Source organism: Sceloporus occidentalis, unplaced genomic scaffold (assembly GCF_023333645.1).
Source record: "Sceloporus occidentalis isolate IW3139 unplaced genomic scaffold, rSceOcc1.0.p SCAF_15, whole genome shotgun sequence".
NCBI classification, from domain to species: Eukaryota; Metazoa; Chordata; class Lepidosauria; order Squamata; family Phrynosomatidae; genus Sceloporus; species Sceloporus occidentalis.
Window position 1 is genome coordinate 9,297,071 of NW_028316995.1, and position 27,975 is coordinate 9,325,045.

The 27,975-nt window shown below is 38.4% G+C and overlaps 1 protein-coding gene across 1 annotated transcript; it reads right to left on the reverse strand.

Moving 5' to 3' along the window:
* Positions 1-638: 638 nt before the first annotated feature.
* On the reverse strand, positions 639-27,975 carry LOC149303222 (protein sel-1 homolog 2-like). The gene is made up of 18 exons (XM_089481384.1): positions 27,937-27,975; positions 26,738-26,837; positions 22,511-22,607; positions 20,938-21,100; positions 19,985-20,038; positions 19,109-19,168; positions 18,955-19,036; positions 17,373-17,527; positions 14,376-14,444; positions 13,877-13,954; positions 12,018-12,080; positions 11,738-11,825; positions 8,485-8,633; positions 7,422-7,587; positions 7,255-7,329; positions 6,293-6,465; positions 4,593-4,721; positions 639-755 (listed from the first exon to the last, which is right to left on the reverse strand). Exons 1-18 carry the CDS (start codon positions 27,973-27,975, stop codon positions 639-641), a joined length of 1,857 nt encoding a protein of 618 aa, XP_089337510.1.

Consider the following 27,975-nt stretch of genomic DNA (forward strand, 5'->3'; position numbering starts at 1 on the left):
CAGTGAGATTATTATTGGCTAATTCATCTTATGTTCCCAGGACTGGACACCTGGTATGTTTTTTTTTTTTTTTTTATAATATCCTTGTGGAAATTCTTAGATGTAGGATCTTGGGTCTGGTGTGTGTTCACTCTTAGGTATCTGTTTACTAAAAGGAGAGCTGTGGTTTCCCATCCTTGACTTCACTATACGTTATAAATGTCCACCCAGGGAGTGTCTGCTGCACAAACACATTGGCTGGCCCTGTATGATTTATAGTTAAATCAGGGAGAGTTCTTCTGCGTTTCCTTACATCTTCACTATGCTTTATATAAGGCTAGCTCAACCCTCTTTGCTGGAGAAATTTGCCAGTGTTGTCCCTTAATAATGAAGTGAGTTGAAACCAAAACCCTCCTACAAATGCTCTTTTTAGTGAATAACCCAGTAGTTTGTGTATGTGTGCAGACTGAAGATGTATCAACTGCCTTTCTACATATAATATATACAAAAGCAAGGATGATTCTTCATTTTGTCGCTGAGGTCTGGTCAGTCCTAAACCAGTTTAAGTCAGGTGTTTGTATCTGAAGAGCAGGCGAACGTCTTATTGAGTGAAAAGTTGTATTGTAAATAATAAACGACAATTGTGGATTCATGCGTCTTTATCGCCTATTTGCAATCAACACTACAAGCAAAGGTACAATCAGCAACATTAGTATGAGGTCCCAGAAAGACTCTAGAATAACATCCATGTGGAATGCTTTCCAGATGTTGGTGATCTAGAATGAGGTACACAGGTATTAGAATTAAACATCAACATTTCTATACCAAATATAGATTAGAGGACTCTTTCTATTTAATGGACGGTAATAATATTCTGCACGATGAAGCCTCGATTATATTTTCTGTGCATTACAATATGGATCAAACATCAACCAAAAATTTAAACACAACACGGAAACTTTGATTTTGACCACATCTTCAGCATAAAATATCACAAGACACAGGGGCATGTAATAGCTCCTAACAGGTTCATATGTTCACAGTGGACACAAAGATTGTGTATGCATTGTGTTTCTCACACTGAATTCAATGCCACATATATGCGTTAGGGGCCCCAGTGGAAGGAATCCGCAGCAGGGGGTCAGAGGCAAATCCAAAGCCTCACCTCGGGAGGGCACTCACACTGACACATTCATACACTCGCACACATTCATACACTTACACTGATGCAACTAGCCATTCAAACCAACACACACACACCTTGACACTCAACTCTAATACACTCACACACACACTAACATGCTAAGACACTAGAATTAACACAACCAGACACTCACACACACACACAAACTAACACGCCTAGACATTCACACAAGCACGCATTCAAAATCTCACACTAACATGCCTAAGTAATCGTACATCACACTACTGGACACACTAACATATCAAGACACACACCCACCCACTAACATACCCAGACACATACAGAAACACATTAAGATACCTAGAGAGAGATACACACACCCACTTACACTAACATACTCGGACACATTAAGGGGGCAAGGAGAAAGTGTTTTCCAGTAATGGGCTTGGGGTGCTGAGGAGAATGGCTGGGTGCTGGTTGGTGGGGTTGATATTTGTAGGCATTTTTGGGACCGGTGTAGCATTGGAGGGATGTTACGATTTACACGACCCCCCGAGTGACATGTCCAGCTAGGGAAAGCTCCCTGTTTGTCATCACTGTGAGGGAACTAGCAGAAAAACGTGACCCGTATCTACCATCCCTCGCCTTTATCTCTACACGTTTTCCTTCTAATTTCCATTTCTATTTAGCTTCAGTTTTCCTGCATTATATTTATTCACGAACAGTCTATGACACTTCTATTATCCTGTGTGATTAATAAAAACTTGCAATCTTTACGTGATTCTTCCTAAAAGAAAAAACATATGCTATTTTGCCAAACCTTGTCAATGAAAATGTTTGCGAAAAATAAGTGAACGGAGGTATTCTAATTGTGAAGATTACATAATGGCCCTGAAATGACTATATTGTTCTTGGCAGCGATTAAGTAGTAAACACTTGCTTTGCATTGATTTAAGTACTTATGCATACTACGTGAAAGTTACATAATTGTATTATAATAATTTGCATTACAGGCAGAGAAGTCTGCTATTCATACATGTTTTTTTCTTCAGGCTTGGAAATACGTGATTCTGCAACCATTTTATTCCCTTATGGAGTAATTAGGCAAAGTTAAAATAATTAAATAACTTCACAGAGAATTATTTTAATCTTTAAATTGTGATTAGGTATTCATGATTGTTTTATTTGCATTCAAAGTTTATGTGAATCGCATCATCTAATGAGAAATCTCTGATTAGAGAATAGCAGGCGAGATGTACAGCCGTCACATCAGATTAATATACAGGGTGCTTTTATTTTAGACTATAATGCTGACATAAAATAAATACGCATCCATTACCAGAATGACTGTAAAAGATGAGGTTTCTAAACATCATGTGTCTTTATGGGAAATAGTTGTTATGCGGGACCTAGGACAACACGGATAATGCACCCACAATGCAGAGACGGTAGCGTAGCACAGCACAACGGGTATAGGAAGTTCCACGGTCGAGGCAGGCAGCACAGGAGCAAAGTCAGTATACAAGCCAAAGTCGGGGCAGGCAGCACAGAATCACGAGATGAGAAACAAGCCAAGGTCGGGGCAGGCGGCACAGAATCGAAGTCAGGAAACAAAGCCAAGGTCAGGTACACGTAGATCAATCAGAATAAAGTAAATCATGATAACCCAGAGATACACACCAGTGACTCTTTGAACGGGCACTGCACTAATGGGACAGGAGGTTTAAATAGGAAAAAGGGCGGGAAAAACCATAGAAACAAAAAAGAAACAAATGTGGAAGACGTCATCGCGACCGGCGCACAATAATGGCGTCGGCGCGATAACAAAAACAATAAACAAAACGGCATCTGCGTGTTCTACACCCGCGAGCGCCGCGGGTGTGCCACACCGGCAGATACAGTAGAAGTCGAGCCCCGCGACGGCTCGCGGCTCGTCGCGGCGGCTCGCTCATTACTACAGGTGCGTCGTGGGCGTGCCACGGCGGCTCGCATGTTATCATGCGTCCGTCGTGAGCGCGCCACATCGACGCGACCCTCCCTCTGTGCTCGTGCCGCGCGCACAGTACACCGAGAAGACATGCGCGCGGCACGTCCTCTCTGTGTACGTGCCGCGGGCACGTCACACTGAGAGGACGGGAGCGCGTCATCGCGCAAGCGCCGCCCACCAGCGGCAGACCGGCGAGGGACCGCGGCGGACACGGCAGGTATCACAATAGTGAGGGCCACCCCCTTACCTAAATAACCCCCTTGCGATCCTAATGTCACGAGGAGGCAAAGTTGTAGCTGCAATGGAGGCAGGGCCGGCCCGACAACGGAGCCGAGTGGGGCAACCGCTCCAGGCGGCACTTTCCAAGCCCTTTTTTTTTTTTTTTTTTTTTTTTTAAGCGAAAGAGAGAGAAAGGGGCACTGAGTGGTTTTCGCTTACCAAGCTGTCAGGACCCGCTCGGCGCCCCTCTCTCTCTCCTCTGCGGCGAGTCTTCCTGTTCGGTCTCGGTGCCGGCTTGTAATGCTGAGTGCCGGAAGATTTCCGGCGCTCAGCATTACAAGCCGGCACCGAGACCGAACAGGGAGACTTGCCGCAGGACTGCTGAAAGGTAAGTACAAGGGGGGGCGGCAGGGACGGAGGGAGAGGAAGGGTAGATAAGGGGGGGGGGGGCGGCATTTTAAAAGTCGCCCCAGGCGGCATTTTGCCTTGGGCCGGCCCTGAATGGAGGTCAACTGATTTCTCACCTCCCTGGGCTGGTCAGGGGAGATCAGATGATCTCCTAAAAATGCCCATGGGCCTCAATGACCCACAAAAATGGAGCAGCTACTCAGGAAGCGAGATATTGCCTGAAAATCATGACTGTCCTGTGAAAACTGGAGGAAGATTTTTAACAGAAGAGGCCATAGTCTAGAGCTAGAGGGTCAGAGGTTCAGATGTAAAGTAAGGCAGAGCGTAGTTGAGCAACCACCCAACAGACATGGTAGAGGTTAATATAGTGCAGGGATTTAAACATGTAAGGGGTATGAATAAGGCTATCCTAAAAATAAGGAAAGACCAAGAACCAAATAATTTCTAAGAATTTTACATCAGGAAAAAATGCCAAAATAGATAGAGCAAATGGTTCTGGTTTGCCTGTAAACGCCATGGTTCTATGTTTATATGCTATATTAGAGGTTTTTGGTACATGAAATATCAACCCAACTAACTGTGACCCTTTTATACTTGGCTTTTAACACATGACTTTGAAGTGATAGTACCTTGAATTTCAGAGTAGATAGAGTTTAGAAGTTATAACTTTTAGTGAACCAACGTAACATTCTAAGAGATCCAGTAACATAAGATCTATTTAGTTTGTAAAAATAAGCAATTACTGAAGTACCTTACAGTCCTTTCACACATACATATCCCAAAACACAGACAAGTTTTATGCATTTTAGAATACTCCACATACTAAAGGAATATGACATTGACTAACACACTCACCTTAACGACAGCAGAGGTTTTCAAAAACTCAACCAGGTCTAACTTTATTATCGCTAGGGATGCTGGAATGGCAGCTTCATGACTTGTCTGCGCGGCTACTTGATACAGCCGCCTTGCCAGAGTAATATCCTTTAATAGAAACAAAAATACGTTTTGTACACACGTACACACACACACTATCATTCAAATGTTTGGGGTCACGGTTAGAAATTTTCATGGACCTTTCTAGCTGTGGTAACATCATTGCAAGAATTGGTTTTCTAATAAACAATGAGCGTTTTAAACTTAAACACAGCATGTCATTGGAACACAGGAGTGATGGGAGTGATGAAGAGCCTCTGTACATTAAAAATCAGCCGTATTCAGGTACAATAGTCATTTACAACATTAATAACGTCTGTATTTCTGATCCATTTGATATTATTTAACGGATAAAATTTGCTTTTCTTTCAAAAACAAGGACACTGCTAAGTGACACCAAACTTTGGAACAGTAGTGTATGTATTTACATATATTTATATATATTGTGTGACTGCTCACTAAGATCGTAACATTACGATTAGGATTCAATGGACTGGCATGACCAACAATTCTTTCAGCATCAAGGCTTTTTTATATATAGAGATACGTTAACTAGAAATAGGTCTGCATATACTATATAGTATTTAAACATTTGTGCTGAATTGTTCCTCTATTGATCTTTTAGAATTATATCTCCCTATGGTATACACACAAACCATTCTCTTTTAATGCAACTAGAGGGCTCCACATGGCTTCTTTCACACATATCGTGCTGTGATAGGTTCACACCTTTCCTCCCATGTAATGTCTTAAAAAGAGGTTATTCTCCACCCTAAGTGATAAGTTACCAAATTTCAATTTTATACATGTGGATAGGTCTCACATTCAATAGATGAAATCGTGAGCACAATTATAAGAAAGGACTGAGAATTCAAAATAGTAATTATTTATTTAATAATAATAAAAATTACAGAAATCCAAAATTAAAACAGAGTATAACATAGAATGCCTGTTAAAGCTTATATGCATAAAAAATAAAAATAAACATACCAGTCAGTCTCGATATGAAGTCTAGCTTCAGTCTCTCGGTCTGCCCCAGAGTATAAACAAAGGTCTACATATATATAAGATTTTGTAACTAGACCTGCGTATCGCTACCTCAAAAAGAGTACTAACGGTCATAAAAAACTCAGGAGAAAATCAGGAGAGGAAAATCACCAAGGCCAAGCTGTTGATCATTTTTATAGAATAGCCAAAACATTCTATTCTTAAAACATTAAAAAAATCTTATGTAGCAGAAACTACTAGTACTGCGTAGTTAAATCCTTAACCTTAACTTCTACTGAGACCTGTAACAGTCATTAACCTTAACTTCTACTGAGGCCTGTAACAGTGCCTGCTTTGGTGTATCCAAGGGTGGCAGACCCTCTGCCGCATAACAGCGAGCCAATTGCCCAATAAGACTCTGTAGTGCCACTGTTCAATGGGCCAATTAAAACAACATTTAACATCATGGAGGACCGTGCTGAGTTGGCACAGCTTCCATAGCACCCAGCACATCCTCAAAAGGTCAGTCAGGATGGTGCAGCAGAGAGGGTGGCTGGTGGCCCGGTGGCCTGGCCTGTCTGTTCCCCTTTCTATTACTGTTCGGCTTGTTATGTTACACATGGGGAAATTACCTTGGTTAGTCCCATGCCATGCTCACACATGTATGCCAAGTTAAATAGTGCTCGAGCGTTGTGATGCTGCTCAAAGGCTTTACTGTAGTGTGCAGCAGCTTCTAGATAGTCGCTCTTGGTCCCAATACCATAGAAGTAGCAATCTCCAGCTTTAACTCGGGCCAGGGCATTTCCTAGGTGGGGAACCAAAAAACAAGAACAATATTATATCTGCAGCAAAAGATTTGGGAGACATTTCTATCCACAAGTCACTATTTATAACCACTTATATGCACAGAATGGCATTTATGTGACATTACACATCGTTTATACAGTGCCAGAAGATTCTGCAGCATTATTAGCAATGAAAAAGTCGGTTTTCAGTGAGCATTTAAAGTAGCGGAGAGCCAGAAATTATCATGCTCTTTTTTTTTTTTTTAAATGTTGCATTGGAAGGGAATTATTCAAAAACATATAGACAAAAAAAACATTCCAAAGGGTGGAAGTAATACACTCAGTATACAATCTGTTGCAATTTCTTCATATTCTTAAAATGTCATCACCTGGGAAATATATTATAATAATATATGAATATATATTATATTATGAATGGGTAAAGTTGTTCAGACTGAGGGTGGTCTGGCATGGGAAAGAGAAGGTCAATGTTCAGCCAAGGATGAAATTAGAGTCCTCCTTTGGAAGAACAGCCTGACAGCTTTCCAGTGATTTACCCAGTAAGTAAATTATGTGTTTTGCCCACTGATTTCTCATATTCCCCAAATATTTGCACCTGTAGGTTCCGCATGCCCGCAGAACAAATAATGTGCTTCATCATGTATCTACGTGTTACCCTCAGTGATTAACCGATTCCCCTCTATGAGTATATGGATTTGTTGCCACACAAATGGCACAGAAGGAAACCCTAAACTTGGAAAAAAGATATGGATATCAACACCCTAAAACCATGTTCAACTGCTTGTCACCTTGAGAGGCTGATTGTTGCCAGAAGAAAAGGGCCAAACGAAATTGATCATCTTTGCTGAAAAGGCTCACCTGTCCTAAAAATTGAAAAATAAAAACATTATTTGGAAACATATTGAAACTTTTGAAACCGACAAATAAATGTGTCATATTTTGTATGCCTGGATACCTGATTCCAAAATGTATGCCGCGTTGCTCTGGGCGACTTCATACCCAATTTCTGCCAGTAACAGATACTGAACAAGTGCCGACTCTATCTGTCCTCTCTCATAGTCTTTGTATGCAGACAAGAACATTTCCGACCAGCTTCCCAACTCACAAAAATATTTGTAGAGCTGCAGAAACCATATGAGAATAGAACGTTATGCCAAACCAGCAGGCGATGTAGTACAAGATAAACCGCTTTAATCAGAAAAAGCCGAAGCAATATTTTATTTTGATTTAGGAGTTGGTCTTTATTTATAAAGTGAGACTTCTGCTGTGAAGGGTAAGATAATCGCAAGTCCCGCTACATGAAAGAAAATGATCTTTAGTGTTGGGGGGGTCTTGTTTTTAAAATGTATTTACTGGTTATGTTTAAATTACTTGTGGGGACTGATGATTCACTTGTTTAGTGAATAAACCTAAACATGTGCAAATGCCACCATACACAACCAATAACATCACAGGTAGTTTCTCCATGCTTGCCCATCAAAGTGGTTAGTGTGTTGGCTGCCCCACATACCTTATAAGAGGTGAGTCCTAATTATACCTGCCTGATACAGATACATTTGTCAATAGATACCCCTAAAGTCTGTAATACAAGTGATGAGGCATAAACCGGGTCGAGCTCACGCTCTATTAATGATATTGGAGTTCCCATTCACAAACAGTACATAAACTCGTGAATCCCTTTCTTCTATATCGCTACATTACTGCATTAGTAGTCAGGTGTGATTAATGTCTATAGACAGGCAAATAAATAAGGCATTTCATCCCACTTGATTACTGCAATTCTATTTTTATTAGAAAATGTGCTCAATTAGTCAGCAAGGTGATTACTAGGCTAATACATTGGAGTTAAATTAAAGCCATCTTTTCATAATTCACTATTTAACAAATTGTTCAGCTCGTTCTGTAAGAGACAGGAAAGATAATTTGTTACAAATGAAAGTGGACAGTGATGAAAAAATGTCAGGTTGGAAACATTACAATGCGGAGCTAATAACGGCAGTGAAAATGGTCAGGTTTACCTGTACCGCTTTCTGGCAGGATCTGGGTACACCTGTTCCAGTCGAATACATCTGAGCCATGTAAAAAATCGCAAGAGGGTCCCTACCCTCAGAGGCCATCTCAAAGTAACGGTAAGCCGTTTCATAATCTTTTGTTAGCCCTAGACCATCTATAAAAAAATAATAATAACAAAAAAATGTAACATTTCTCTTTAGAATGGTGGATCATAACTAAATAAATCTTTATTATGGTATTCATGAATTAAAATAAATAATGTAATTAAAAACTCCCCACCTCTGCCCCTGTTTGGAAACCGCCGCCAGCCCCATGCTTTCTGGGACATAAAAAAAAGGATTCATCTCTTTATTCTGGGATTGCGCTGGACTAACTGGGATGGGTGGCAACACTATAGGGAATTTACTTATGCTAAAAGCTTTCATGGTGACATTTCCCTCACTTATAAAAGGATAACGGTCAAGTGCAAGGCATATTCCACAACACAAGATACACTGATTTAGTTTAAAGTTATGTTTAATGTCTTAAAGCAGTGATGTCTGGAAAAGTTGGGTCTTCATCAAGATACGGATGTTTAAAAAAAGCATAGGAGGCAATATATAAAGGTAAAGACCAAATATTATTTGATAACGGAGCGCCAATGTATCAACCACTGCTACTTAACCTAGCCAGATCTCTCTTATCTTCCTATACCTTAAATAAACAATGTAAAATATAATCCAGCAGTGTAAACTGTTTAGGAAGTCACCATTTCCAGGCACTTGCTTAGGATGCTGGCGACCTGCTTGTGTTTAAGTCTACAGTCCCGAGAACGCTGATCTATCAGATTATCTTGAGGTTCTGCACCCTTATTCTTATACAGACTTTAGAACATTGTGGATAATTTAGTAATTTGTCTGAATTATTTTCATCCTCTGTACAATCGCTGTTCACTGCATGCAGTACAAAGATTAGCCGTAGAAATAATTTCACATTCATTAAAAGCACACAGCTTCTTGACTTTATTGTAAACATATATCCAGTTTTGCTAAACCCTCTTGTTTTCAATAGAGTAAAAATAAAAAGGTGTGTGTTATGCTTGGGGATCTTTAAAATGTGCGTAGGTAACATAGCATATTTATCTTTAAAAAAAGCATTAAAGAGTACAAGAGAAGTTTGCTGTGCGCTAAATGATACAAAACCAAGAGTAAGGCTAGGTTTCCATTTGGTTTTTTTTTGCTAAAAACGCCTATAAAAACGCCAATAGCGCCACCTGGCGTTTTTTTTGTGAAAAACGGCTGCAGCCAGATGTTAGCTGTAATTCAATAGGAAATCGCAAAATGCCATTTCCACTTGGCGTTTTTCTGTTTGGCGTTTTTTCAGTCCTCTTTGGCGTTTTTCTGCTTTTTTGGGCTCTGTGGCAGTTTTTCAAAACTGCAGCATGTTCACACTCTGGCGTTTTTTGCAAGAAATCTTGGCTTTTTTTCTCCAATAGAAGTCTATGGGAGAGAAAAAACGCCATGAAAAAGCCATGTGGGTTTATTGCCTTGGCGTTTTTTATGGCGTTTTTTCCACAGTTACAATGCAGAGGATGGACCCAGTATCTGTGTGTCCTACGAGAAATAGGCTGAAAACAAACAGTTTCACACAAAACAAAGTCCTGGACTGGTTCATATTGAATTTTACACCATTTGGAACAAACATGCCATTACAAACAAACATACGCGACCGGATCCTGCGTGCCAAAAGCAACAGCAAACAATTTGCACCATCATTTGGGGCCAATCTTCCCAGAGGAGCAGACATTCGGAATAAAGCATGCCTTACAAACCACAGAAAAGTGACAAAAGGGTCTACCAAGTAAATGACATCAGGAGAGGGCAGATACTTGCCATTTATCCTAATCCCTTTTAGCTGGGTGAAACTTCTAACTTGTAAAGGCTGGAAAAACTGCCTAAGGTCAAAAAAAGCAATTTCCACAGAAAGGCTAAAACGCCAGAAAAAACTCCAGAAAAAAACGCCAAAACGCAGGAAAATGCAGTGGCAGTTTTCTTGGCGTTTTTCATCAAGAAAAAAAACGCCGGACAAAAACCCAAGTGGAAACCTAGCCTAATGGCAAGTATCTGCCCCCTCCTGATGCCATTTACTTGGTAGAGTTCTACTTAAACACCCCGGCGGACCCTTTTGTCTCTTTTCTGTGGTTTGTAAGGCATGCTTTATTCCGAATGTCTGCTCCTATAGGAAGATTGGCCCCAAATGATGGTGCAAATTGTTTGCGGTTGCTTTTGGCAGGCAGGATCCAGTTGGTTTGTTTGTAATGGCATGTTTGTTCCAAATGGTGTAAAATTCAATATGAACTTTGTTTTGTGTGAAACTGTTTGTTTCCAGCCTATTTCTCGTAGGACACACAGATACTGGGTCCATCCTCTGCATTGTAACTGTGGAAAAAAACGCCATAAAAAACGCCAAGGCAAAAAACCCACATGGCTTTTTCATGGCGTTTTTTCTCTCCCATTGACTTCTATTGGAGAAAAACGCCAAGATTTCCTTGCAAAAAACGCCAGAGTGTCAACATGCTGCGATTTTGAAAAACTGCCACAGAGCCCAAAAAAGCAGAAAAACGCCAAAGAGGACTGAAAAAACGCCAAACAAAAAAACGCCAAGTGGATATGGCATTCTGCGATTTCCTATTGAAGAACAGCTAACATCTGGCTGCAACGTTTTTTCACTAAAAAAACGCCAGGTGGCGCTATTGGCGTTTTTATGGGCGTTTTTAGCAAAAAAAACCAAGTGGAAACCTAGCCTAACAGTCAACTCCTTAAAAAACAAGCAGGAAAGGAAACAAAAAAGGCAAAAAATATTTGATTACAAGATTAAAGCTCCCTTTCCCACAGAATTTGCTAATTAGTGTTCTGGGAACACTTAGGGTTTGGCAATTAGTCCCAAGACTTTGATATTTAGTTCTCAGGTAGTGTGTCCCAGTACAATATGTACTCATACATCCACACAGCACATTCACTAAGCACTAATCATGCCATTAACTTGAAGCTCTTGCTTACGTCACGTTGTGGAAGTATGCAACACTTCATACCTTTGTCACCGTAGACAGGAATAATTGGACGCCCCATTAATACGCTTCATTCATAGAAGGCCCATTAAAAGGCAGGCATATGTTTAAAACAAACACAAACTCGTATGCCCTGATAAAAATAAAATCATAGCATAAAATGAACAAAAAAAAACATGCGTTCTGAGTGTCTCTTGAATAACTCAGCTTACTATAGTACATAAGTCCAAGTTGGGCCTGTGCATTCTTCAAACCTCTAGCTGCTGATTCATTGAGGTATCTGAACGCTTCATTGTAGTTCTGAAAAAAGAATTATATTGTCATTTGATCAGTAATTGTTAAAATTCAATGGAAGCTTTCATATAAATACATAAAAAAATAAATATATTATGATGTCCTGGACTATTTTATTACTCAACAAGAACTTTCTTAAGACATTTTGGAGTTTACTCTTATTGAACGTATCATACTTTGGAACTCTTTTATACTTACAACAGGGACCCCTTTGCCTTGCAGATATATCAGACCGAGGCCATATAATCCTAATGGATCCCCCTGAAATACAACGATTGTGATCATCCATAAAATAATTCACAGTCAAATTCACAATTTACACATTAAAAGCAAGAAAGTTTGCAGGAGTAACACTTGAAAGACATCACTGTATGTACACAAGCATTATAAGTATTATGCCCAACCTCATTGTGTTTCACGTAAAACACAAGAAAAGAAGGAGCTGATTTACTAGAAAGTCAAGTTAGGCAATATGAGGATTAATTCTTATGACTTGACACAAATTAAGCCTTGAACATGCCGCAAAACAATACGATCAACATTCAGTGGTAGCCGGTTATTGCTCAAGGGGATGTACGTAAACTCTTACCGGTGGTTGAATCAATCTATGCATCCTCTATGGAATACAATGGAGACATAGATGAGGTCTCAGCCCTTTCAATGGGGTGTAAATGAGAGCTAGGGGCAGTGGAGGACTTTTGGGATTTTTGAGCAGTAATCTGAGTTCACTCTGTGACAAAGACGGTCAGGATCCAAACGTAGGTGATAAATTAAGACAAAAAGCCTAAACAGTGTAAGTGGAAACTGGGGTGAGGAACTCTCCAGCACATATTTGGTTAAAGAACTTCTGTTAATTCTCACTTTTACCGTCACTCTCTGACGAGTATAATAGTGTCAAAAAGGAAACTGAGTGATAGACATCTCATAAGACACATCTAAAAAAAGGCCATCGAGCCTCATGTCTGCAGGTATGTACGTATTTTATACCCATACCAGCTCAGTGGTAACCCTGCTTGTAAAGCACGATGTGAAAATAAGAGATAGCACGTTATTAGAGCAATCACCGGGTTACAATGCAGCATCCTATAGCGAAGCAAAACTTAATTTACAGATACCCACAAACTGCAAACCTAATCTACCCAACAGCACCGGAAGGGAGAATAGTTCTGTGTAACGCGCCGGCCCCCCTCTTACAATGAAAGGGTTAGATAAGTTTCATACTTTGATTTTTCTTACTGTTTAAACTCAAAATTGTCTTCTCATTTTTCTGTTCACATCTCAACAAAACTGGTAAGTAGAAACTTCAGAACTGGGGGATTTTGCAGCTCATAATTCACAGGTTTTTCCATTTTAAATTGAAGAAACCTGTATCTGTTATGTACCACTGTTACTTATTTTCACGTGCAGGAATGATGCTAAAGACCCCTATGAATTCTCTGCAGAAATGGATAGTAAAATCAGCCCTCCATTTTTATCAATAGATAATCAGGCTGCTTTCATTGACCAAGAAGTCCTCACCACCCCACCAGGACACAGCACCCTATGACGCATATGAGTATTTCTAGTGTGAAATGCGTCAGGTGTTGTATTTGCATTGCCCTAATTTTTGGGTGAGCCTCACTGCTGTATAACAAATAAAGCAATTTATAATTATTGCAAGTTTGTATCTTTCATTCTATGGCTTCACTGAGACCTACCAAGCTCCTGTACTTTGATTTTTTGCTTCAATTCCAGATTGAGTCTGAATAAATGTTCTTTAAGTAGTAACTATTTGGTTATTATGATCAGTTGATTGTAGTACATATTGGCAGACCTGGGAACTCTCCGGGTTTGACCCAAATCCTCCGGTTCTCCGGGTCGAGACCCGAATCCTTCGGGTCATAATTCAAAGGTTAACATGTATAATCCACAACCAATACATAGCTATTAGGGTAACTGCTTCCTTTAGCACCGGTAAACCATTAAACACAAAGTAATTTCACAGAACACCTGTATTCAATCAGCAGTTCCCTATCGATTGATGTATGAACCACAAGTGAAATTAATGAAAAGCTTACCAGCTCAGCAGCTGCTGAATAGTATTTCATGGCGGTGATGTTGTTCTGAGGGGTAGCAACACTCCCTTTAAAATACATCTGCAAATATGATTGACATACATATTAACATATCCATTATTACATTACCTTTTATTTACAATTGCCAGCAGACTCCATAGCTTTTACAATGGGTGGGAGCGAAAATTAACAATATTAATAATATAATATTATTATTAATAATAATTAAACAATAATTCAATAGTAACATTACCACGTTACCTATAATATCTATTTTTAAATTAAATAATGGTTGTTGATTTCATAAATCTGGCCAAACGTTAAAGTGTTAAAAATATCATGTATTTTATGAGAATTCAAATATGTTCTTTTGTAGATCTTGCAGTTCATAAAATGATTTTTTTCTTCATCAAAAATATTAGATTTCAAAGTAAAAAAAAAATCCACTTTATCGTTCTTTAGATGATAAAACAAACGAATCACAAGTTAAAGAAACTCTTACCTCTCCCAGAAATGCTAAAGCCTTTGTATTCCCGGAACGTGCTGCCTTTGTGAAATAGTAACGTGCTTTCTAAAGGCAATTACAATGTATAATCACTATTGATTTTTACTGAATAACATTGCGAAGTGTCATAGCACTGCATAGAAAATTCAAACAACTCTAATTTCTGCACTAAAATACACTCTCAGTTAAAGGTCCCATGCAGCTTCACCAACAAATAATGCATATTAAATATTGTAAGTACTTCATTGCCCATTCATTAAGCAAATAAAAATAAACAAATAAAACACTTATCTTTTTGGGGAAGCTGCAGCTCCAGATCTGCAGCACAATGTCAGTTTCTGTACCGCTGATTGACTACTTAAAGCAACCAGTGGTAGAGAAGAAATATTCTACTTAAGGGACACTTCAGTTTCCCAGACAGTCCCCTAAAATTTACTTACTTTGTAAGTACGTTATTAAACCTGAAAAAGAAAAAATACTTACCTTAAGGAGAAGATGCCTCCGTAGTCCATGGCAATGAGTATATCACTTGTCTGGAGATGTGTTGCACTAAACACATCTCCTGCATGGAAATAGCTGGGGTGGAGAATGAGGCAAATGTGTATGGGGGAATTCTGCAGAATCCCCAATCCATTTGCAAAGGGGACATCATATAATCTTAAAGGGACCATTATGATGCCTTAAAGTGTATATGATGGCTTGAGTGTCCCTTTATTGGGAGAATGTTCTTATTAGACCCTCCTATCGCGGTACTCTCACACCATATGAGTGCAGGCAGCATGACATCTGATGGGAACAAGGCAAAGGCATATTGAGATATTTTGAAGAATATATTTGCAAGGGGGGCCATGTGAAAATTTTAAGGAACCACTCAGCTATCCACTTAAAGGTTGGAGTGTCCCTTTAAATTACAGGTAGTTGAACAGCAATCCTCCTGTAGACTGCAATAATATGATATAAAATGTAGCGGTTTTCTTAATTAGTAACTCTGGCACAATGCATCTCTGTCTTTATCTCACATATTCATTGCATTATTTGGGAGGATAGTTATCCAGTTATGATAAATGTATCTCTGCCATTGAATCCAGCCCATTGTTTTCTCTGTTTCATTTTCTCTCCTTATGTCTTCCTCTCGTTTGAATACTTGTTATTCATTCGCTTTTATACTCATTCCACTTTACACATGGATTTTTCCCTGTAACTCATACACACATATATTCAATGTGCCAGTAAGATTAATTTCTTCTATGCAAAAGCTGCCAGGTAACCCTTGATTTAAATTGGCACTGTGTATAAAATGTGGTACATTTATAACCTGGACAGGCTGTATTTCAGAGATTTAAATAATATTCCTATGAAATAAATTAAGTCTGTGCCTTTGTTACAGGATAGATTGTTTATGTATTTTTTAACTTTGAGCAAGAGTGTTAAGTATGTTACCTATTTTGGGTGTCATAAAGATTCTCAGTTAAACTAATCACAGAACCTTTAATCATCTGACATCACTATTTTGCCCAAATGAAGTCCTAACCACAGAGGAATGGCATTATGAGTAGATGAGGTACAATTACTATTGTTACATTTTATTTATAGAATGCTAGTTGATTGTGTAGCACTATTAAGGGATATTAACAATAGTGTGACCACTATCAATCATCCTGGATTGCACTGATATTTTTGACATATGCAACTCCCCCCCCCCATAAAAAAGTTTTAGAAAAATGCATTCAGACATACCAGTTCATACAAGTACATTTACAGCTGCGATTCGTCTCCTAAGTATCCCTAGTACATATAGTATAATTATATACTTACATAATGATCTAGCGCAGGACCATTTCTGCCTGTGTAGTGAAGCAGTCCCAGAATCATCTTAAAATCACAAAAGATAATTGATAACAGTAAATTAAAATTAATTACAATATTATTTTGGTTCCTATTAAAAATAGTTTGGTGTTTCTGGTCTTTAGTGAGGATATTGTGTATGCTGCCACAGGGTAGGGAAAAAACATTAATAAGCTGAGCTCCCTCCAGACAGTGGTCAGAGTCCCGTGTACAGTCACATCGCCTGCTTGTTTACCAACATGAAAAACAAAATGTGATTTTTGTCAGTAATGGCATTTTGAGCTAGCGTTCTCACTTATTTTAAACCCTTGTGGTGGGGGGGGGAATAGGGCAGCACCCTACTATTGTCTGTTTGTACTGCTTTCTGGTAGAGAGCAATGCTAAAAAAAAATAGTAAAGGACCCTACTAATTACTGTACAGTGGAACCCTACTGGTGATGTCATCGGTGACATCACAAGGGTTCCCCCGTGCCAACTGATATCCCAGGGGTCACAAAAGAAAGGGATCGCTATACAGTGAGCACTGCTGTCTGATAGAAAGAAATGTAAAAAAAGTAAATGAAACTAGAAAGAAAGCAAGAAAGAAATAAAGAAAGAGAGAGCACAGTGGAGAAAGGAAGGAAGAAAGCTATAGAGAGATGAGAGAGGGAGTCACAAAAAGCAGCGTGAGAAGAATGAGAAAAGGAGAGAAAGAAAAAAGAGGGCGTGAAAAAACAAAAAATGAGAGGAGATGAAAGAGAACTAGGGCGAAGCATAGAAAGAGAGAGAGAGACAAGAAAAAGGTAAAACGATGAGTGAATGAAAGAGGCAGCGTGAGAAGAAAGAAAAAAAGGTAAGGGGAGAGAAGAAAGAAAAAAAGGTAAGAGAGGAGAAAAAGGAGGGAGTAAAGGAAAGTGAGTGAAAGACGACAGAGGAGAGAAAATAAAGGGGAAAAAAGAATGAGGGAGAGGAAGAAAGAAAAGGGAGACAGAAAAAATGAGGGAGAGAGACAGAGAAAGAGAGAGACAGAAGAAAAACAAATACAGAGAGAGAGAGAGAAGAGAGGGAGGGAGAGAAGAAATAATAATAATTATGTGGCTGTCAGGTCTAGTCAAGTGTCTTGTTAAATTGGGCCATGTACAATCATGCTTGCCCTGGAAATTAGCTTACTTGTGCATCTGCGTTTCCTCTTCCTGCCAGAAACACAGAGTACTGGTAGAGGTTCCGATCTGTAAACACATTGGCAGAACCATACTTTTCCATATAGTACATCAGTCTTACTTTGTCCACTGGAAATAAATTGTCTCTGTCGAATGTAGCAATCACTGAAAGCATTAAAAAATATTCCAAGTATTACCAAAAACAAGAAAGAAGCTTAATCAAACTTTTTACTGGTAAAATGAATCAATAAGTTCCTGGGTATGATAGTATATCTGCTCTGTTTTTATATTTTGCTATGCTGTAATTAATGATAGAATGTTAGACTGTAAGCTTGTGAGCCGAGCCCTGTTTTCCTGATGCATGGGTCTATTTTGGTCTGTATGTACTGTAAGAAGCACTGCAGAACTAGTAGGCACTATTTAAATAAAACATAATAATACGAAATACCTAGTGATCACATTGCAGTGTAGAACCAATACCACATTGTACAAGAAACACAAATTTGTTGCATACTACACTGTTCATTATTTAAATTTTTTATTGCTTATGGGATTTCAATAGAACAAACCATAATATTTGTTTTTTTTATGCATAATGAATAATTTATATTGTATGCACTTACTTCAGTACAGGCTGATCACCCAACTAACATAAACGTGTACAAAGAGATAAATATAAAAGCTATTTTAGTAAATGTTATAATGAGCATTATTGTTCCTTAATATTCTCTATTTGTAAATTAGATTTTAATAATTCTTTGTTACATACTGTATGGTTTTTCTTCCAAAAAATAGTGCATTTCAAATCTGTCCAAAACGTTATTTTGAAACGGGTAAATACATCATGCATTGCATTCATATGGGCTTAAATAAATAAAAAATCACACAAATCTCTGCCACCACTTGGTTGTTGTTTTGGCCAGCAAAAGTTTATGGGAGTTGTAGCTCATATAGAGACTGTTCTCCATATGGCATGATGATTTCCAATGTGAAAATTATTTTGGCGCCTGGTCCTAGGATAAACTACCTTAAAACATTTTTTACATCAAGAACTCCAAGTGAGAGGGTAGAGTGAGACCCTATGGAAGTTGGAATTGGGATTGGGAGCATTCTTTAGAACCCTTCCTGTGCCTCTAAGTGAAGGTGGTCGGAAGTTCATCTTACTGGGGCTAGGGATTTGTAATAAAACCCCAATCAAAGCTAATCAAACTATATCTCAATCCAGAATAGACAAAAGTTTCATATTTTGTCTACTCAAAAACCTAGTGCCTCACCAGTATGGCTGGCAGGTACCTACCTATGCTCACTGAGCAAGTATTTCACATCTCGACTACAGTTTCACTATTTGAGAGAGCTTATAAGAGTCTTTAAAGGAAACATTTAAATAAGTATGAGAACAGCTGAACCAAAAACAATTAAAGCTGAATAGCCCTATGGTAAGATTAAACACGTACTTTATGTGGTGCCTCCTTAAATACACGCACATGTTCATACTCATGCTACACTCTTAGATGGAGCTTCCCTTCTCGAATATAGAAAGGCAAGCATTCCCTTAATTTATTGGGCTGGTTTATGTGCTGAAATGTACTTACTTTTATCTGCTACATTTCTGTAATTTGCAAGTGCTGGTTCACAGCTCTTGGGTGTATTGATCCCTTCCCAAGATCTGTATCCCTAAATAAAAAGAGAACATTTAGTTTCAGCAGATAATGACTATTAAAGAAAAATAAAATGAAAAATACAAACCAGAATCAGCTGTGACACCAGATCTCCACCCAGTGCTGCCAGTGTATAGTGCATCGCTGCCTAAAATAGAGAGATGTGTAGAAATAAAAGGTGCTTTTCAGTAGAACTATCATTTCTTTTAAGATGCTTTTTCTATTTCCATAGCATCAACCTATCAGCGCCTGTTAAATGACAATTAAGTGTTTCAGACAAAAAAATGAATGAGAAATCATTTTACATAATTAAATAGTATTTTCTGGTAATAGATTGGGCATTTGTCAATACTAGAGGTGATGTTTGTAACATTTAATTAAAGAGCTGTTAATATAAGCAGATTAGACAGAACCAGGGGTGGGCGATTGCCCCTGCGCTGCTCCTAAATTGACTGGCCCACTAGTGAGTATGCGTGTTGAATGAGTGTGTGTTAGAAGTATGTGTTAGAAGTGTGTGTTATCATGGTTGTATGTGTAAGTGTATGTTAGCATGAGCGCGTATGTGTGTGTTAGAGGGAGTGAGTGTTACATGGTGTGCGTGCAAATGTGTGTTAGCATGAGTATGTACATTTAAAGTGTGTGTTAGCATGAGTGTGTAATTGTGTGTGTGTTAGTATGAATGTGTAAGTGTGTTACTATGAGTAAGTTAGTGTGTGTTAGTGCAAGTATATGTGTGTAGCATGTGTTCAAGTTTGTGTAAGTGTGTGTTATTGTAAGTATGTGTAAATATGTGTGCAAGTATGTTTATTATGGGGGGCAAGGGGCCAATGTGACCACTTGGCTTTATCTGCCCCCCAGGCCAAAAGGTGCCAGTCCTCCCAGACAGAAGACCACCAAACAGAACACCACGTTTATTTTACAGTCATATTCAATAAGGAGAGTATAAAATACACAGTACTTTTACCTTGGTTTGGTTGTAGTTAAAGCCTATTCCAAATGCATTCATAAATCCTAAATTCTTTAAAAGAAAGAGAGATATAAGATGACAAAATTGCAGAAGAACACATTATAAATGAGTTATACATTTAAAGCTATATTCTCTTTATGTGGCAGGTTACTGAAGCTTTATTATTACACGCCATTATCAGGCCTGATCCTTACTCCACTCTCTCCACTGTCTGGGTCTGGCATCGCCATTCTTGGATTCTATATAAAGTGGAAGGCTGATGTCTTCAAGGAACTTACTGGGCTTATTCACTAAATGGGGAATTAGTATGAGATTTGGAGTTAACGCACTTCACTTTTCATTGTGATTTGCCACCACTAGCAAGTAAATCAAGCAAGAAATGCGGACCCTGTATAATGCATAATTTGATTAAATTCAAGAGCCCATTAAAAGGGCCAGCATAACACAATTAAATTTCCCTGTATTTGTTATCCTTCCATAAAACTCCCCACAGAAACTCTAGCATAAATTGATAGTTTTTTTGGACATTTTTAATGCCAAGGAACAGAAAAAAACAGATGCAACATGAAGGATTAATAAAGTAAAATAAAAAGTTGTTTTCTACATGACAGTCTGTTCTCTGATACACATCAGCGGTAAACATTAATAATACACTCTTTTTCAGGGGTGTTGATTTCTAGCCCATGCTTTGAATACAAATTATTTCATAAATTAAAACCATTTTGATTGAGCTGCCAGTGCTCAAGGTGATCAAGGTCAAATATCCTACAATCCTGGCTATGGTTTCTGCCCTTGTTTTATATGATAGTGTAACTTTTAGGACACATACCTGTATAATTCTAAAGAAGTATGATGTAGTGTGATGCTCAATGTGAGAGACAGTTTAGAACATAAAAGATGAACCCCCTGTCACCAAGACTCATTTTGTTTTCGATAATACATCCACTTACCCTTAGAGCTTCTGAAGATCCTTCTTTTGCCAAGAATTCAAGCAAGATCTTAGCTGCTTTAATATCCTGGGGGAAATTATCACCAAACAGTAAAGCGGAAGCAATTGTTTCTGCAGCCTTCTTGTTTCCCTTGGCAGCTGATTTAGCAAGAGCAATATGTCCTCTAAGTGAAAGAGAGTTTTAATGTGCACCATCCTGCTTCATAGGGAATATTGCAAATGTATAAAGCATTGCACTTATAATTCTATTCAAATTCCTTAGTTTAATATTTATATTTTTATGTGTAAACAGTCAGTGGTTGATTCGTACAAAATATGTATGTCTTAAACATTAAAACATGTAAAGAGAATTTGGGGTTCTCCACAGTACTAATCTTCAGAGCCATCCAAGACCCATGCAAGAACCCTGCATACCACAATATGGGATATGACATCATACTGTATCTCGGTGCTCCTCCTTTTAAGGATGCACCGTATCAAGTAGAGATAACCAGTCCATTGAGCGGTGGCCATTCAGAGAGTCTTATTGTCCAGCAGAACAATTGTTGCTTTTTATAGCCCCATGCCAGAACATTCATAGATTGGTAAAAATGCAGGTTTAAGGAAAAAAAGCCGAAGAGCCTAATTGTTTTAGGACTTGATTTCCAGGATCAAAATGGATAGCGTAACACCTTAGAGCCTATTAATATCAGCTGTGTCAGTACACTTAAACAAAACATTGTAACACAACTTTTCAGCTTGTTTTAAAGTGCACCTGCTATCACAAAAGTGGAAGTGGGACATTTATATAGGATAACATTTAATGTATACATTGCACAAATCAGTTTGCTAGCAAGTGTCATCACTAAACTATGACCAAGTTTTGCATGTTATAATATTACAATTTAAAACCCACTAATAAGATCTCTAGGTGTGCTAGACTATTACAGAACAAAGTGGTTTGTGTGAGCACACATTGGGTAAAATGACCCCCAGTGCCATATTTACATGACAGTGCCAGCACCCATCACCATCGCATCACTGTCCTTACTGCTGAGTATATGATGTCATATCCTGGCAATCCACCTCTTATGGAGATGCCGTGCCATTTTAATGGCGCATGGAGCAGTGGTACTACACGTTGGCCCAAAATACATCGCTAAGGTTAACACTGCAGCCGTTTCATCCAGGACACATGTACGCATAACTGGAAACTGTCTAGATGGTGTTTGGCCACGCAGTAACAAGTGACTACTTATGTCCCTCCATGACGCCACTGCCCCACAAGAATGAGAGCTCTGCGTAGCCTACCTTGGGAAGTTCCCAGGTATGACTATACATTTCAGATGAAGAGTTAAGCACTTAGACTGCATATACTGCAGTGACTTGCACCTGTCCTGAATAAGAGGGCCAACGCGGGCATTCTAATTTCTAGTGAGGTTACTAGAAACTTTTATACTTATCAGAAAGCAGATCATGTATTGAATATGCTGCATAGTAAGCAGAAGTTCATTTTAAATCAATATAAAAAAATTCTGCGCACATAAATAACGTAAATTGTGGCTTTTAGCAAAATCCAAGAAACAAGTACTTACTTATTTTTTGACGATTTGGTAGTTAATTGCTCCAAAATGCTGATATAACTTTCCAGTAATTGCTCGCTTTCTTTGTCTCTTTTCTTAATATGTTCTTCTGTAGAAAAAGTAAAATAACAATAAGGCATATAGTGAACCAATTTGTAGAACACACTAAGTAGCTGGATATTACTCCATTGTGCAGTGAATACAGTTGTACTGCCCACAAGAAAACATTTTTTTATTAATTGCACAAAAGTGACCTCTCTTCTCAGTTCTAGAACTATGTGAAAGGTAAGTTCTATCTTGTCCAACATTACTAAGGAATAGTTAGCTAGTTAGTTACAACCAGGCCTATTAGATCCCCAGTGATGAACTAATTTCTACATATAAGTAAATGGATGGTAATGGATAGTTATGTGTCCCCAGAATCCCAGGTGACCCACAAATGCTTGGACATTGTTCTTTTGCATTTTCATGTAATTGATGAAGCAGTGTCCACAGGAAAAGGCATAAAAATATATAGTTTCTGAACAAAATGTCCCTTTTGTTGCTTTCTAACAGTCTATGTTTTTTTGGAGATTCAGAATTGTGGGTTATGGAGTCATTTATTCAGATCTCTCTGCTCCCTTGTAGACCAAGGAAAGGAACACCAGGGCAATACTCCTGTTGCTTATATGTAAAATTTATCGTCTGCCATTTATAGCACCACCATGAGGCACCAGGCATAAGCATGCTGCTTTGATTTGCATGAAGTAAAATAGTGATGTCATAACTCATTATTTTGGCAGAGTAAAAGGGGCATTGGGCATACATACAATGGCAAGGGTTAAAATGTGGCCACCTCCTCCTGTGGCAGCCCTATCAAGTGGGAATGTCTGGTGGGGCCCTGAGTATTTAATTGTATCACAGCGAGTAACATCAACGCAAAGCTAATATTTGTTATTTTTCACACTATAAATATACTGAGGCTTGTTTTTCATATCGCAAGTTTATCAACAGTGTCTAATCACTTCACAGATTTGTCATAAATATTCAAGTGATTTGAGAAGTGGGAATAATTGGGACTCGAATCAATCAGTGCTATCATCTGGAGAAGCTCAGCAGAATAATATGAGAAGAAATTGAAGCATTACATTTTTATTTTAAATTAAAGTTGGGGGGCCTGGCTGGAAGGTGAAAAAAATATTATTACATTATTATTATTAACTTTTTATTTTATGAAGGTCTTTTTAAAAAAAAAAATAAGTTTTTTAATACTTTTTTTAAAATAGTCAATATGGCTATATCTGATCTACACAATTTTAATAATTACCAGCCAAAACCAAAACTCTAGATTAGCTACTTATTTTGCATTAATAATATTGATTGTGTAGAAGTCAGATAAATAGGAAATTGGTAAGATGCCAAAAATTTTTTTTTTACATTAAATGCACCCAATGGATACCATAAATCCAGATGAACATTATCGGGACACTACAGATGTGAACGAGTTTATGGAGGATATTTTCATCCGGTTTGTACATTTCACCTTATATTCCAGAATGTCTTGGAACGGTACATTATTATTACGGGCACTCAACTGGCGCTGCGGAATATGTGAAATCATACATTTCATCTCTATGACTAGATTCTCTTATAAGAAAGGTGAGATTGGCCATGATATGTAATGTATTGGTAAACAGGCAGGGCAAACTTTGCCTTTCATGCCGGAAAAGAATGCCAATGTCGCCTCTTTGGGACACAAAGCTAATGTGCTGTGAATAAATGTTTCAGCTCACCTGTTTAATGAATTAACTGTGCTAGGATACATATTGGATTGTGTAGCTCCCATTAATCAACTATTTAAAGATTTATATCTCTCCCAACTTAGGTTTCTTCTTGTAGCATTCCGCCCACATTAACTCATTACCCTTGCTTTATGGTAGGCTTCAAATAAATTATTGAAATACTTTGTACTTTCATTGTTAGTACAATAAATACTCCTTTATTTGTATATGTGCGTCTAAGGTTTTGTACATAGCCTGATTAAATTTCAGTACAGAGTCCTAAAGATGATTCTGTTATCTTTGTTTATCATTAAAAAATTAATAATTATACTCTGAAACTTGACTTATTTTGTATTAACTTTAGCAGATGGTAACATCAAAACATGAAGAAAGGAAATCCAAATTTTAGCAAAATAAGAATGTAACACCATAAACACTATACAAGGAAGGGATATGTACAGAGAGAAGAAATGATCTGGGTTCAAGCTCAAATCTTAGCTCATCATCAGGGGAGGAGAGCTTTCCAGGGCCGGCTAGAACATCTTCTTGTCTTTCTCCTGTATGGATAAATGAACTTTATCCAACCTAGTCTTCCCCTGTTTTCCTGATGTAGAGACTCAAGCCTTAATCAGTTCTCGGTCTCGTCAGAATAGCCATATGCCCTGCATGTTTACAGGAAATCTGTAGACAGTATACCCAGGGCCGGACTGGACATGACCAGGCAGGCCTGGCACTGGAGACTGGCAAATGACGTAAGTGCCCCCAACAGCTGGGTATGAAAGGTCGCACATTATGTTTTTATACTCATCCAGAGTAAGGCCAGTTATATTCAATCTATATCCAATTGGGTGAGTATGAAGTGCTGTCGGACAGTGGCCCACCAGGAATTTCCATTCCGGGCCTGATAATACCCATAGATTTATTGGGTTTAATCGAAGAGATGCAGAACGGAATATATGCAGAGGAAGCAAGCTTTTCTTGAATTTAATGTTCTTTGGGGTACCAGAGGCTATTTAGAAGTTTCCATTAATAAGGCCAGATTTCATATATATATACAAATTTCAAAGAAGGAGACGAGAGGGTGATATCAGCTTTACGGAAGCTTCCTAGCATTTGTACAAAGTAATGTAGCTACTGTATCTCACTGTGTTCTTTTACATAATTCAAAAGCATTTCTTTTGGCTCCTAAAGTCCAAATAAAGTTAATCCAGGCCACATAGAATTATTATCTAATTTCCATATTTTCTCAGAATTTCAGCATCTTAAATGTGTTATTTGGTATACTGATAAGATCTAGTGCACTCAAACTCATCTCGAATACTTCAATAAGATTCCCGTGAAAAGCCAGATAATGGCAGCTCTGAAAAGTTGTAGTTGGAAATCCAAGGAAATGATCTGAGCATATTGATGGTCTACCTCTTGGACAACCCACAAAATCATTACACAGTTACAATGACAGATCTACTCTTTATCTGCATTTACAAGCTGTCTGGTGAAAACGAAGCCAAACAGCTTTGAACAGATTTTTATTTCTTACAAACACTCCTACAAAGATTAGGAAGGGTCCAAAAATCAATGCGGCCAAAGAATATGGCAAAAGTATCGCTGCAAGAAATAATACTACAGCCATTAAACTTTAGAGGTGTACGTGGTAAAAGAAGGTATAGAACTGTGGGGAAAAAAAGAACAAATTTGGTAAATGATTATATTTTTTAGCCAATTGTTTACGATGGAAGTATATTTCCATGGCGATATGCCAGGCTTTTTGGGTTTAGATTATACGCACTGTTCTTCAGGGACCAGTAACTTAAATGCACCATGTTCTTCCCTTTAGATATGCCATTGTTAGCACTTCACACACACATTGTTACATAGTAATGTATTTGTATGGGATGCTGCCCTTGGACTGCCCAAGCATAGCACCGGCCAACCACAACAAATATATATTTTGCTCTCTCTCTGGTTGATATCTTACCCTGGTGGTTCTCTCAATGGAATCTTACAAGAAAGTAAATGAAGACCTCAGATCCCCTGCTGCCCTCATGCATAGCTAGCAAGCCTCCTTTATGGCACAGTGGCTTATGAACATACCTAGGACCTCTGTCTCTTCTGGGGCATTGGCTTTGTCTAGGGGCAGACATAGTCACCCATTGGGGTTGGTAGCAGGGGTAAGTGGGAAGGGAATGAGTGGAACTTGACATGAGTGGGCATGGCCACACATGTTTCCCCTGCACAGAGAAAGAAGAAACTGACCCAGAGACCCAGGAAAGCTGGGCTTCACCCAGAGATTCTGTGCCAAACACTGGGAGTTCACAGGTACGCTCATAATTGGTATTGAATTGGTAGGACATGCTGTTTCCACTTTGCTGGATTTTTTCACTTTACGTGAAATATTTATGCGGCGTTCCCCCAGAAAAATTCCTGCCAAATACAATGTTGCCCCTCATTACCCTTGGACAGGGCTGGAAAAAAAATGTACTTTTCAGATATGTGGCATCTTCATCGTTTTTTGCACTGCTTTTCCTTACATCTTCACTCTTTACCATCAGATGTTGTTTTCTTCCCTTACTTGCTTCAACCTGTGCAAATTGAAGTGTAAAAGAATTCAAATTTTACATCCAACACACCTTCTGCAGCATCGCATTACATATAAATTAACTCTTTCAGCACCAGTGAATTGCAGTACCTTCTAAAACAATGCACTGTACTGGCACCGCTGGGTCTGGGGTTGGAGAACAATATTTGATGTTAAAGTTCAAACATTAATATCTCTCAAACAAGAAACAACATTGGAGATTTTGGAATGTATCTCAATACAGTACAAAAAAATAAAGAAAACACTGATAATCGATCACTGATCATTGATAATTCTATGAGAAACATCTAAATAATTATTAAAAGTTATTGTAAGGGGTTAATTGAGAAACAATATGGAAGATGTAATCAAATATTGTAAAATGTAGGATTTCAATATTTAACTATTTCAACACCTCTCTCCCCCTTATTCTTTATGTTGCTCTGATGCATTGACTGAGGAACCTTGAATACAAATTATACCATTCAAATGTTTGGGGTCACTTAGAAAAGTCTTAAAGAAAAGACAATAACGTGAAACTGATCAGAAATACAGTGCAGACGTTGATAATGTTATAACTGACTATTCTAGCTGGAAGCGGCTGATTTTTAATGGAATATCTTCATAGGCATATAGGGGCCGATTACCAGTAAACATCACTCCTGTGTTCCAATACCACGTTGTGTTCGCTAATCCAAGCTTAAAAGCCTAATTGAGCATTAAAAAACCTTTTGAAATTATGTTACAGCTACAAATTTCCATGAAAACAGCTAAGTGACCTCAAACTTTTGATTGGTAGTGTACCTATATGTTTATAGGCTGATGCAGGAGGTCCTGCTGAGAACATTGACCACTCAATAACAATTTGAAGATGTGGGAAAGTAATCAAGGACAATTACAATGCAGAAATAAAATAGATGTATGTTTTAACAAGGAGAAACAGATCTCTCCCTTCCTTTCTAGACTACCACGGATTGAACACAAGGAGTCCCTTTGGGAGCTGGGATAGCTGCTGCAACCCTTATAGTCACACAAGTACTGAGATCTTTTTTCTACAGATCTGTATATCCAATTCAGCCTAGAGTTATGCTGTATTATCATACCGCATAACCGCTCAGTTCTGTTGAACGGCAACTTAACAT

Coding starts and splice junctions, on each gene's coding strand:
- LOC149303222 (XM_089481384.1), bottom strand. CDS start 27,975: ATGTTAAGTTGCCGTTCAACAGAACTGAGCGGTTATGCG. Junction 11,826..12,017: donor AAGGCAAAGGGGTCCCTGTT/GTAAGTATAAAA, acceptor TTCTTTTTTCAG/AACTACAATGAAGCGTTCAG. Junction 6,466..7,254: donor GCAACAATCAGCCTCTCAAG/GTGACAAGCAGT, acceptor TTCCCCACCTAG/GAAATGCCCTGGCCCGAGTT.